Here is a 13,991-nt window from a genome sequence, read left to right as displayed (position 1 = left end):
AACCTACTGACTGAGCAAACTCTGAGTACAACATCCAAAATTGACATTTGGAAAGGAGCCTAGAAACTAGAGAATGGGGAAGGGGTGGCCAGGGAGGAAAGGGCAGGCAGGTCTATCTCTAGCACGATAGAATTGAGAGATCCGAATTCAGATCATATCCTCTTAACACTTTGCTAATTTTACAACCTCCTAAAGTTGTAAAGGAATGGGAGATACCTTCCATGCCTTTGTTGTTTGTTTTTTTTTTCATGCCTTTGGATATATGTTTTCCTTGGTCTGAAATTCCCAATCTTCTCTTTTTTTTCACTTGGCAAACTCCTACCCATCCTACAAGACCCAACTTGACGTCACCTCCTCTTTGAAGCCTTCTCAACTCTCCCATGCAAAATTAACAGCTACCTTCACATTTCATATTTGTTCACGTGTCTCTCTCCTACTTCTCTGGAGTCCTCCAAAGGGAAGAAGCTGTGTCTTACTCATCTCAGTGGCCCCAGAACCTATCGCAGGGTCAAGTGTGTCATAAGATACTCGTTAAATGAACCAATGCATCCGGATGACCAGAAGCACAACAAAACTGCTGCTAGGAGGGACAGCTGCCTCTTCTCCCAAGAACTTTCTCCTCTTTGCAGTTTTAACCAGACTCACTAGAGCTCCTCTCATCACTGCTTGTGCTATGGGCAGTGGTTGGCTGCTTTGTTCCTTTATTCACTAAACCAACATTTATTGAGAATCTATAATGGCCCAGGCACTGGTTGACCCTGGAAGCTGAGAACGAAGGACACAGACTCAAAGCCAGAGCTGGAGGCAGCAGGAAGGGACAGGTGCAGGGACCAGGGTATAATTCAGGAATAAGACCTGAATTTTGGGCTACAGCACCATGGGGATACTGTTTGGTATGCTGCCAAAGGTCAGGAGGAACAAGCCCAGGCACAGCATAGAAACCTGCCGGTGCACCACCAGACTACATTTCCCAGTCTCCTTTGCAGTTAGGTAGGCCATGTGACTTCATTCTGGCCAATCAAGAATGGGCAAAAGTGATGACTTCACTTCCTGGTCCCTGCCTTTAAAAAATGCTCCCCCTCCCACCCCCACTCCCCACAAGTCTCTTATGTTCTTTCTTTCCCCATCTGCTGGTTTAACAGAATTATGGCCCACTCCTCCCAGGAACTGGAGGAAGGCAGAACAACAATACAGCAGGAGCCTGGGACTGCAAGTCAGTGTTTGGAAGTGAGCTACCCGGGAAAGCCATTTCACCAGGAATGTGCCCACGGACTGCAGTGTAAGCGAGAAATAAGTTATGATCATGTTAAGCCATTAAAATGTAGGAGCTACCTGTTACTGCTGCTAGCTTGTCCGATTGATACAGAAACCTCTTGCTGCTGACCAAGAACCTCTGATCCCAAACCCCAGTCCTCACCCAGGTGAGTAGTAAGGTATTTGAGAGACAGCTATGGGTGCACAGGATGGCTCCCTTCCACACCCCCCACCCCCTCTTCCACCCCTGCCAGGACCCCATGCAGAAACTGCTTCACCCACCAATTATGCCGAATGAGAAGAGTGTCAGTTGCTTCCCCAGCTTGTCCATGCTTTTCTGTAGAGGAGTTTTAGGCGTCTAAAAGGATGAGAACAATGAGTTTGTTAGATGAGATCTGGGAGTGTCCCTCCTGCTTCTATTCTCTCTCTCTCTCTTTTTTTTTTTTTTTTGGCTGCACTGTGAGCTTGTGGAATCTTAGTTCCCTGACCAGGGATGGAACGCATGCCCTCTGCAGTAGAAGCACAGAATCCCAACCACTGGACCGCCAGGGAAGACCCTGCTTGGATTTTTTTATATCTTAAGCTGAGTGATGATTATACAGGGACACATATATAGAAATCCACAGACTGCTACATTTCAGATCTGTGCGTATCACCGTAAGTCATATCTTGACAAAAATCCTAATGAGCATTTCAAAGTAAAAAGTTTTTAAAAGTGTACTCACATTAACCATATCATCCTTGTTCCTAAGGAGTAGGTGGGGCAGGTGTCACCAGCTGAGAATCATCTCAAACCCCACCTTACAAGAAACCCAGGGCTTCCCTGCTGGTCCAATGGTTGAGAATCCGCCTGCCAATATGGGGGACACGGGTTCGATCCCTGATCCAGGAGGATCCCACATGCAGCGAGGCAACGGGGGTCCTAGAGCCCGTGCTCCACAACACCAACCGCAATGAGAAGCCTGAGCACCACGAGAGTAGCTGCTGCTCGCCGCAACTAGAGAAAGCCTACACACAGCAATGAACACCCAGTGCAGCCATGAATACACAAATAATCTAAAAAAGAAAGAAACCCAAAGCCCCCAGTCCCTTACCTCTTCAGCCTGCATCATCTTGAACACCTCTCCGAACTGGGACTTTTCTCCTGTTCCGATCACGACGCCCTGCATCCAGGAGAGAGGGGTGTGAGGTCTGAGGCTGAAGGCCCACAGGTGAGGGACGCCAAGGCCCCAGGGCTCACCTGGCCCTTCCCGCACTGCACCAGGGTCCCCATGAAGACGATGTTGCTCAGGGTCGTGAGGTCACCCTCGCCTGTCAGTGGGGTATCTGTCTTACTGCTTGGCTCGGCTTCTCCCGTGAAACTGGACTCGTCCACCAGAAGGTCTGTGACCTGGGGGGAAGCAAAGAGACAAGGTGTAGCACCAGCCCCCCAACCTGTGAGCTGGTTTTCAAAGCCCAGGATAGTGTCTGACACCTTAACGTCACTGGTCAACAGACAGCAAACAAGAGCGCGCTGAAATCAGGAAACAAATACCACAACACGGCCTCTGGTGCCTCCAGGAATCAGAAAAGCTTTGCATATGGGACCCCTTTCAGAAAACATAGCAATCTCAAATCCTGTTTTAACACCCTTTTCAATTTTAATAAAACTTTTTAAAAAAACGTAGGCAATGGTTAAATTAGAATATCCCTTTCGGATCATCCTATCTTTCCCCTAACTCCCACATCCTGCCCACCCTGGGGTTCCCACACAATCCGTGTGATTTGAGTAGCACTGAGCCGGGTTACTTGATGATAGCCTAAGGTCATGTCAACACCTGAAACACACATGCAGTCACAGATACACATACTTCCTGATGTTTCCAGGGTAACATTTCCAGAACACCTACTATGCACCAGGTCCAGCACAGAGCACTTCACAAGGCTTATTGCTTAATCCTCACACCCTCCATGAAAGACACTATTATTTTATCCACTTTATAATATTTAAAAAAATATTTAATTAATTAGTTAATTAATTAGGCCGCACCCGGCTTAGTTGCCGCATGGGGGATTTTCGATCTTCTTTGTGGTGGGGAGGACCTTTTAGCCACAGCACGTGAACTTCTAGCTGTGGCATGTGGCATCTAGTTCCCTGACCAGGGATCGAACCCTGCATTGGGAGCACAGAGTCTTAGCCACTGGACCACGAGGGAAGTCCCTTATCCACTTTCCATTTGGGGAAACTGAGGCATGGGCTGATTAAGAAATCTGCTCTAATCAGCTCATTAGCGGCAGAGCAGAGGTTTGAACCAAACGGTGGCTTCAGAGACCGCATTCTTAACTATCAAGGTCTTGCAGAAGTGACCACAGGCCCAGCAGGTATCACTCAGGAGGTGAGTCTTCCATGGCCAGAACCATGCCAGGTACCACCAAGGACGTGCAAGGTATCTAGGGTATACTCTACCCCTAAGGGACTTCTCACTGAAGCAAAAAAAGAGCAACTAAAAGAAGTTATCTTCCTGCAAACTCCCAAAAGAACAGTTAGATCGGCCTTTCTCAAACAGAAGTCTGTGAGTTCTCTACACTCCCAAGTTTTACCATTCAATACCAATCTATAAAAATGTGCACACTTCCAGGGAACCCCAGTCCGCAAGGATGACAGGAGCCACCACTTGCCAAGTAATATCCATCTAACCCTCCAAGTTCCTAACAGAACCCCGTGGCATTGGGCCTGATGATGGCCCCCATCCCACCCCCTTAGCCCTGTTTCCCAGCTTCCCTGGCAGCTCACAGTGTCTCCACCCTCTGGACAATGGTCTTTGTGAAGATCTTTGAAGGCGGCTGAGCTGACAGCTCCTCCTGGCCCCCTTCACCTTTCTCTTTCTCTGCTTGGGTCATTGTGCTCATGGCTGGAGCTCCACAAGCCATTTTACAGGCACTAACAGGATGCCACAGCCCAAGAGGGCAGAAAGGAGGGCTGGAGAAACCCAGGGCCTTTCTTCCATGGGGAAGCCACCCCGTTGGCTCCACTTCCAGGCTCTCATCACGTGAAATGGGAATAAACCCCTGCCTCTTCAAGCCCATGTACCTACCTCAACCTACCACCACAAACACAACTACTAACTGATCTTCATGCTTTATCTCCAGGACATCGGAGCAGTCATATGAGCTCACGGGCAGCTCCTAACCCACAATGAAAGAAGAAATGCGGAAATGAGTCATCCAGAACCACCAGATGTTGACCCCACAGGTCCCAGGCAGCAGAAACTACCACACCTCCGTGGTTCAAAATTGGGGAAGGAGTATGTCAAGGCTGTATATTGTCACCCTACCTGGCATGCTGAGTCCGTGGGACTGCAAAGAGTCAGACACGACTTAGCAACTGAACAACAGTAACCATGGCAAACAGAGATTCTGTTTCTAGTAAATGTGGTCTAACTGGACATGATAATAGTTAGAATAAGTTGTAACTTACTTAATTTGAAGCACATAGATTTTGTATCTAACTTTATGTTTGTTCCATTGAAGTTACACTGTAATAAGATGGTAAGTCAGCAGTGAAAGAGAATCCTGCCATTGCCTGAGTTTGAGAGGCATAGTTAGAACAACCTGACACCCTAATCGGATCTATTCTGCCTCAGAAGGTTCAGGAAACAGGAGTGTGGAGTGGTGGTGGGGGAGGATGAGCTGCAGAGTTTCTTGGAGGGTCTAGGACATGAAACAGGCCTTGAGGGATGAGCAAACACTGGTAAGAGAATCAGGCCGGTCTTTCAGGAGGGAAAAGAAGGCGAGTTAGAGAATTGCTGGTGGGTGGACTTGGTGATAATGAGTTTGATCAAAGCAATGGAAGAGATGGGGAGGTAAAGAGAGACCCCTCTCCCCCAGCAGCCCAGCCACAGACTGCAAGGACAGAAGGAGCCCCGCACGCCAAGCAGTGGGCCCGGGCCATCCTCTCTGGGGAAGGGTTCTCAGGCGTGGACAGAGGTGGGCACTATCCCAGGTGCTGAAGCCAGTGCAGGGGTTTGCTGGAGGGGGAAGAGTTGGCCCTGCTCTCACGGGGCCTCAACTCCATCAACATGAGACAGTGAAAGTCGCTCAGTTGTGTCCGACTCTTTGCGACCGCGTGGACTGTATTCTCCAGGCCAGAATACTGGAGTGGGTAGCCTTTCCCTTCTCCAGGAGATCTTCCCAACCCAGGGATTGAACCCAGGTCTCCCGCATTGCACGTGGATTCTTTACCAGCTGAGCCACCAGGGAAGCCATCACCACGAGAGGGCACGAGCAGAGAGACAGAAGGTTTGGTCCACATGGGGACGCGTGTGGGGCCAGCGTGACTGGAGCAGAGGACGTGTGGGAGGTGTGGCTGGAACCTCGTTGTGTCTGGCATCGGTTAAGAGATTGGGATGTAACCTTGTAAAGAATGAGGAGCCATGAAAAGTCTGGAGCAGAGAAGGACCCACATGGGGAAATGTGCAAAACGATATTAGACATTAGAAGACAGGCCAGTTCCATCAGGAGGGGAAGCCTACAATCCAAGAAATACAGGCCAAGTGAGGCACAGTAAGGCTCTCAGTGGGGGAGTACACATGGATGGGAGCGCCAGACAGCAAGAAGACGGAGCAAACTGGCAGCAAGTGGAGCTAAGCTGCAGGTTAATTTGTCCTGGGTGTTTTGTTCTGTTTTTTAGTCTTTGGCCATACCCGGCAGCATGTGGGATCTCTGTTCTCTGTCCCGGGACTGAACCTGCATTCCCTGCATTGGAAGGCAGAGTCTTAACCGCTGGACTGCCGGGGAAGTCGCTCTTTTCTGTTTTTAATTCTAGTCTTTACACTTGTACCAGACTATGTGAAGGCTGACTGCAGGTCCAAGAGCCCCCTGTGCTTCCATTCTGCTTCCCTAATGGACCCACGACGATTAGAGACTTCTTATGTTAACAAAAATCACATCCACATATTTGTGATTTGGGGAGCTTTAGTTTTTCCAGGTATAAGATGGATGAGTCACGAGTTAGAACATCATTTTCCCACTTGTGTCTTGGGGAACCCTCCTTCACAGGAAGTTAATTGCTGCTCTGTGGAAAGTGGGTTCCATGGTGAAAACCAGTTTGAGGAATATGGGGGTAAACCCAGTGAATGGTCCTCTTTACTGAAGGACTTCCCAGGGGCTTTACTATGCAAAGGGGTGCTGACACTCTCCACATGGGGGCTGCAGTGTGTGGACCACCCTGTGGGCCAAGTGTTGGGAGACACTGGGCTAGAAGGTCACTACATCTCCTCTTGTCCCAACACTAACCCCTTCAAACACACTGAGGCTCACATAATTTGCTTATTTTAAGTTTGGTTTTTGCTGTTTAAAGAAAGACCAATTAGAATATAACCTGCCCACCCAGTTTTTCAACTGGCCGAGTCAACAAGACTTTTAATTCAGGTTCTTTTTTCAAGAACTTTGGAAATCAAATTCTTGAAACAAATGGAGGGTGATTCAGTGCTAAATGGGATGATGCTAAATTAGAGTGCAAGAGAAACTAAGAGAATAATTACTATCATTGATAGTATGCTAACACACAGTTGCTGAGTGTATTTTTCTCATGAAACATTCACGACTATGCCATGGAAAAGATGCTGCTCTGATCCCCACTCTATAGATGAGAAAACTGAGGCTCTGAGAGCTTTGGAAACTTGCCCGAGGCCCCACAGCCTAGGTCATGTCAGAGATGGATTCTGCTGCATTCTCTTAGCACAGGCATCCATTCTCTCATAGGGTCTGGGGCGGGGCGATGGGCAGGCTAGACTGTGAACAGTCAGAGGGTAGAGTTTAATCTTGATCCACATGGTGTGGGGTCACTGCAGCTTCCTCCTATGGCAGGATGAGCCCCATGAACACAGAGCCTCAGAGGAGGACCCTCTGTGGGCCTGTTGGATTGATAAAATGGGGGCACTTTCCAGCTGGAGTGACAGCAGTGGTTGCCCAAACATGAGGATCTTTCACAGAAAGAACCCCTACTAATTAGTTCAGTTCAGTTGTTCAGTTGTATCCGACTCTTTGCTACCCCATGGACTGCAGCATGCCAGGCTTCCCTGTCCATCACCAACTCCCGGAGTTTACTCAAACTCATGTCCATTGAGTCAGTGATGTCATCCAACCATCTCATCCTCTGTTGTCCCCTTCTCCTCCTGCCTTCAATCTTTCCCAGCATCAGGGTCTTTTCAAATGAGTCAGTTCTTTGTATCAGATGGCCCAAGTATTGGAGTTTGAGCTTCAGCATCAGTCCCTCCAATGAATATTCAGGGCTGATTTCCTTCAGGATGGACTGGTTGGATCTCCTTGCAATCCAAGGGACTTTCAAGAGTCTTCTCCAGCACCACAGTTCAAAAGCATCAATTCTTCAGTACTCAGCTTTCTTTATAGTCCAACTCTCACATCCATACATGACTACTGGAAAAACCATAGCTTTGACTAGATGGACCTTTGTTGGCAAATTCATGTCTCTGCTTTTTAATATGCTGTCTAGGTTGGTCATAACTTCCCTTCCAAGGAGTAAGGGTCTTTTAATTTCATGGCTGCAGTCATCATCTTCAGTGATCTTGGAGACCCAAAAAATGAAGTCTCTCACTGTTTCCCCATCTATTTGCCATAAAGCAATGAGACCAGATGCCATGATCTTAGTTTTCTGAATGCTGAGTTTTAAGCCAACTTTTTCACTCTCCTCTTTCACTTTCATCAAGATGCTCTTCAGTTCTTCTTCGCTTTCTGCCATAAGGGTAGTGTCATCTGCACCCTATTAATTGGTGATACATTAAAATGTAAGAAAACAGACTTCAGCCAGCTGATCAAGGTCAGTATCAGCAGGGATGGGTCATGGTGATGGTCGGGGAACTAAGATCCCATAAGCTGCATGGCATGGTCAAAAAAAGGAAAAGACTTTAAGAAATAGAGCCTGTTTTTTTCTTAAAAAGAGGAAAGGAGAGAGAGATGAGACAAAGATGCCTCCCTTGAAGACAGCTGGCCAGAAAAACAGGAACAATGGGTGTTAGGGGACTGGGAAGGGGTGAGGATGCAGGCAGGGAGGTGGGTGTGGGTTTGGATATGCTGGAATGGAGGTGGCTATCTGTCCATCTGTCTCCTGCCAAAGGCCAGGCCTTCTTCTGGGCCCTGGGAATCCAGTAGTGACCAAGACAGACAAACTCCCTGCCTTTGTGAAGGGACCTTTGCCAACAAAAGTCTGTCTAGTCAAGGCTATGGTTTTTCCAGTAGTCATGTATGGATGTGAGATTTGGACTATAAAGAAAGCTGAGTGCTGAAGAATTGATGCTTTTGAACTATGGTGTTGGAGAAGATTCTTGAGAGTCCCTTGGACTGCAAGGAGATCCAATCAGTCCATCCTGAAGGAAATCAGTCCTGAATGTTCATTGGAAGGACTGATGTTGAAGCTGAAAGTCCAAAAGTTTGGCCACCTGATGCGAAGAGCTGACTCATTTGAAAAGACCCTGATGCTGGGAAAGATTGAAGGCAGGAGAAGGGGATGACAGAGGATGAGATGGTTGGAGGGCATCACTGACTCAATGGACATGAGTTTGAGTGTACTCTGGGAGTTGGCGATGGACACGGAGGCCTGGTGTGCTGCAGTCCATGGGGTCGCAAAGAGTCGGACACGACTGAGCGACTGAACTGAACTGAGCAATAAACAGGAAAGCAAAGTGACACTGGAATGAACAGCAGGAATCCAGGGTGGGGGGAGGGAGGGGAGGTGACGCCTCAGGAGAGGGATCAGGGAGGCCGGTGGGGAGGGGACGGGTTGGGGCTGAGGCCTCAGGAATGAGAACAGCTAAGTCCTGCTGGTGGGAAGTAGGTTCCAGATGGCAGGAACGGCCCTCCTGTGTGAAGATGCCCTGCGGGCAGCTGAAAGGTGCAGTGCATCTGGCTTCCAAGTCAGGGCTGAGCACCCAGCTTGGGTCTCCTCTGCCTAGAACAGCTGATCCCCATTCCAGAACGGCTCAAAAGGCACTGCTTCCAGGAAGCCCTCTGTGACTGCAGTGGGCCAGTCAAGTCTGTCCTGTTTGGGAAATCCAGAATCCCCTGGGCTTTTCCCACAAGCTTCCCTGTGGTGGATGTCGCCTATCACTCCAGGCTATAAAAGCAGAGGTCTCGTCTGTTCTCACTGCCTCCTCAGCACAGCACAGGTCCTGGCTCACAGCAGTACCCAGGAAATATCTGTTGACTGACTGACGGGGATTTGGGAGGGGTGCCCTCAGGCAAGCAGGGAAGGAGGAGAGGCTTAGAGGAGGGCTTTGAGGGTGCTGGGTTGAATAGTAGCCCCCTACCATCCAATCCCTGAAGACACCCAAGTCCTAATCCTTGGGATTTGTGAAAGTGTTGTCTTAGCAGCAAAAGAGACTGTGCGGGTGTGATTAAACGGATGGGTTTGCCATGGGGAGATTAGCTTGGATGATCCTGGGGGCCCCTAAATGTCATTACAGGGACTTCCCTGCTGGTCCAGAGGTCAGGGCTCCACGATCCCAATGCAGGGGCCCCAGGGCCGATCCCTGGTTAGTGAACTAGATCCCACATGGCACAGCTAAAAGATTCCTCATGCCACAACGAAGACCTGGGGCAGCCAAATAAATTAATTAAAAAAAGAAAAAAGAGATCAACTGATTTTAAAAAGGGTCCTTATGAGAGGGGAATCAGAGCGGTGTCTGAGAGAAGGAAATACAAAGACAGAAGCAGTGGTTGGAGTGATTCAGGGGTACGAGGCAAGAAATGTGGGCGACCCTGGAAGCTAAAAAATGCAAGGGAACCAATTTTCCCCTGAAGCTTGGGAATGGGGAATACAGTCCTGCCAACGCCTTGATTTCCACCCAGTGAAACTGAGTTTGAGTCTGACCTCCAGACTGCAAGATAATACACTTGTGTAGTTTACGCCCCTAAGTATGTAATACTTTGTTCAGCAGCTCTAGACACTCGATACACTGAGGAAACCTGGAGGGAGAGCCAGAGAGCCAGGAAGAAAGTCCGGAGAGCTGGCTGTCGGGAAAGAGGTGGTGGAGGCTGGGGAAGCCAGTCTGGTGTTTATGACTTGGCGTGGATTTTATGATCAGCAGCACAGCCTGTGTGCACCGTACACGGGACACCTGCTTTCATCATCAAAGAAAAGGACACATTACCCAGAGGCAAAGAGCGCTCACCCCGAAGATAGGGGTGAACGCCTCTAAGCCAGGACTCCTTCCGAGATAAGGCTCTCTTCCCAGATGTCAAGGTCATGCCTCTCACTGCGTATGTCCTAATCTGTCCTTTTGGTGACCTTGAAGGAATGTACCCCTGCCATGTCTGATGGAATTTCTTTTTCTTTGTTATGACAGGGTACAAACAGCACTGAAAACCGGGCTTCTCAGGAGCAGTCTGTCTGGGCTATGGCGAGCCTGTCTCCCGGGCTACAGTCCTCGGTTTGGCCCACGTGCTCCGTTCTTACTAGCGATTGTTTGCATCGACACAGGGCCTGGAGTCTGGGCTCCGGAGCCAGATGGCCCAGGTTCAAGTCCCCTCTGCCCCACTGACTGTGTGGGCTCAGCCCTCCAGGCTTCTGTGTCCTCACTGTAAAAGGAGAGCACTGTCCTCTTAAGGTCACTGCAGATGAAGCAAGGCGGTTTTCACACAGTGGCTAGCGCCGATCTGATTGTTACACACGGTTGACCCTTGGACAATGCAGGGGGCTGCTTTGATGCCTCGGAGCAACGAAGCCCCTGAGCCGCAACTACTGAGCCTGTGCTCTCGAGCCCGGGAGCTGCAACTCCTGAGCCCACGTGCGGCAATTCCTGAAGTCCGGACGCTCTAGAGCTCAAGAGAGCTTCCGCAACAAGAGAAGCCGCTGCAATGAGAAGCCCTTTGCACCGAAACTGAAGAGCAATCCCTGCTCGCCACAACCAGAGAAAGCCCACACGCAGCAAGGAAGACCCAGCACAGCCAAATAAATAAAATTATTTTAAAAAAAACTCTACTATGAGTAAACAAAGCTACTGATCTGCAAAAGGACCAGAGAGAAAATCTGCAGAGTGTTGGCGGCCGGTAGCCTTGAAAAAGTCCTTGTGCTGGCAACGACCAGATACCATTTAATCTGATAGAAGCAGGGCAGGAAGAAAACCAGTTGAAGTAGGAGGGGAGTTATTTGGGGTTTAAAAAATTCTTTCAAGGAACTGTTGTCAAGCTTGGTAATGATAAACAGTTAAACCAATGGCTGATATTCGGGACTCTGTCCCCACCTCGGGGCGCTGTGCAAGCAGGCTGATGGTCTTAGCTCAGTTCGGCATCATCAGAACCCCTCGAGTTGGGAATGAACATTAACCCCTCTGACAGATGAGGAAGCTGAGGCACAGAGAGGTTAAGCTACTTGCTCAAGGTCACACAGCTTCTGAAGGATAGGACTTGGCTAATGGCCAGCCCCAGGGCACTAATCACTTCACCGCTCTGCCTCCCTGTAGCGTCCATAGTATACATGCGTCCTGTCTATCAGCTGCCCAGTATGTGGACAGCCCGCCCCTGTACCTGGGGACTCCTCCACGTTGCAGGGCAGAGCCCATCCCTAGGGAGGCATGGACAGTGTCAGACTGGTTTCCCCAGCTTTCTCTGCAGGTGGGGCTTGGCCACTGGATAGCGGCTCCTCTACTGGGAACCACATGCCCTGGACTCGAAGGCTGGATGCTCGTGTAGGGAGAAGCAGACGGAGAGGAATTCACCCTGGTGTGGGGTACACTTGCTGTGCCCTGCCTGGGGATCTGAAAACAGGGGCAGAGGAGCTGGAAAGCCTGGGTGCCCTCTGGCCCCCGCCTCACCTTCAAAGCCAGGCTCAGGGTGCTGTAAACGCAGGTCCCGGAGGTTGGCTCCCAGTCTCTTTTGTCTCCCTCCACTCCCTACCTCTCTCCAGGCCACCCTTCCAACAGCTTGCTATTGACCCAGAGAACACCCCGGAGGTTGGCTCCCAGTCTCTTTTGTCTCCCTCCACTCCCCACCTCTCTCCAGGCCACCCTTTCAACAGCCTGCTATTGACCCAGAGAACATGTCCTCCTTAAATAAATAAATCAGGCTGATAACCGGGGCTTAATCCTTTATCACTAAAAGCTTTGAACAATCCTTAAACCTTCTTGGCAGGGATCATAAAATAGGTTACTCCCATCAACGGATCTCTCTGAACCTGACTTCACCTTTTCTTTTTTTTTTTTCTTCCTTTTCTTGAGGATTCAGGATCATCTTCGACAGCCTCAGGGAATGTTCTGTGAGGTTGTGACACCCTGAGACCCGCAAAGGTTGGGGACGGAGCCCCACACCCGACGTCCCAAACTGCACTCTTAACAAAGGCTTGTGCTACTTTCTACGGCTAGACTAGTTGTTATCCTTGAGATTAAGCAGTCTGACAGTGCTTCTGTCTGCCATCCGTATGGTTGTTTCTAGAAGCAACTTATCCCTCATTCCTCAGCTATAAAACCATTCCTCAGCTATAAAATTCCTCTCTACTGCAGTAGGCTACAAGCTAGAAAATCATATAACCAAAACGTGTTAGGCTTATACTTGCATAAGAATACATAATTTATGAAATGCCATCGGAGGAGCTTTGTGCTTAAAATTGTGCTTGCTAACTTTCTGCTTGTGTGCATACATGCCTATGTCTGTGTATATGTGTGTGCAAGAAGGAGAGAATGCCTGCCTCTGAGAAGCCAAGTGTCTGCACGGCCCCTGGACCGGGGTCTGGGCCCCTCACCTCTGTGAGACGGATGTCAGCAGGGACGCGGTCTCCAATGGAGAGAGACACGATGTCTCCAGGTACCAGGTCTCGAGCTAGCAGGTGCTGGAGCTTTCCTTCTCTTATGCTGCATTTTAAACAGGAAAAAGCAAATGCATCCATGTTGACATCTCAATTTTAGGCACTTTGATAAACTTGAGCAAAGGTTACAGAAATACATTTTCTCTTTCCGATGTGGACAAACGCTTGTGCTTTGATGGTTTTATTATTTTTTAAATTCACATGTCCTAAAAGACTCTTGGGAAAGAGCTTATCTCCTGGGAGAACTTGGGCTTCATTTGAAAAGTGAGGTGACTACTGTTCACCCTGCTTGGAAACAAGGCGGGGCCACACGGCCTCCAGAAGCCTCTGCAGGTCTAGAGAAGTGGTTCCTTAACAAAGCTGGCAGCTGGCAGTGCTTCTGTCCTCGGAGAACACAGCGCTCTGGTGTGCAGAGCCCAGCTCTGACCTCAGGGACAGCAGAACCTTGTTAAAGCCAGGAGGAGCACCTTAAGTGCCCGAGAAACCAGGGAGCAACCCACCCCCAGGCCTGGGACCGCACTTCATGGCTGTTTGCTGTTAGACATAGGCATGCTTCTGTGTACAGGCTCCCACTGGAACCCACGACATGCTGCTCCTTACCCAACATGGCAGAAGCCCCCCGGTGGGACCTGTGCCCCTCCCTGGGCCTCCTTCCTGTAGCAGCCAGAGAGTTCTTAAAGCACAAAATCAGATCACAACTTCCTCCTGCTCCAAACCCTCTCCAAGAACCTGGGAGTTAGACCCAGACACCCTACCTCCTGCCACGCACCCCCTTGAATACACCCAGCTCTTTCCAGTCTCAAGGTCTTTGTGGATCTTGAATGGTGGAGCAGACACTCCCCTCTTCCTTGTTAACAGAATGCAGTTATCCAGGTACCTGCCTTTCTCCCCGCAGCAGAGTGCTCCGGGGGTGGGTCCTGACAGGCTGAGACGATCAGGGTGA

The 13,991-nt window shown here is 49.6% G+C and overlaps 1 protein-coding gene across 13 annotated transcripts in view; it reads right to left on the bottom strand.

Moving 5' to 3' along the window:
* The window catches only part of ATP2C2 (ATPase secretory pathway Ca2+ transporting 2), a 100,230-nt gene that overhangs the window by 30,721 nt on the left and 55,518 nt on the right, over positions 1-13,991 (bottom strand). For all 13 annotated transcript variants that reach the window (XM_086350123.1, XM_086350130.1, XM_086350126.1 and 10 more), the window contains 4 exons: positions 12,986-13,094; positions 2,495-2,644; positions 2,349-2,417; positions 1,537-1,612 (listed from right to left, as the gene is read on the bottom strand). In XM_086350123.1, the coding sequence (XP_086206249.1) occupies positions 1,537-1,612; positions 2,349-2,417; positions 2,495-2,644; positions 12,986-13,094 (404 nt within the window). The remainder of the gene's footprint in view (positions 1-1,536; positions 1,613-2,348; positions 2,418-2,494; positions 2,645-12,985; positions 13,095-13,991) is intronic.

This window comes from Bos grunniens, chromosome 18, assembly GCF_055505025.1.
Source record: "Bos grunniens cultivar Pamir isolate PY7600 chromosome 18, Bosgru_T2T1.0, whole genome shotgun sequence".
NCBI lineage: Eukaryota > Metazoa > Chordata > Mammalia > Artiodactyla > Bovidae > Bos > Bos grunniens.
The sequence above is the reverse complement of the archived record's forward strand: the minus strand, read 5'-3'. Positions and strand labels throughout refer to the sequence as shown.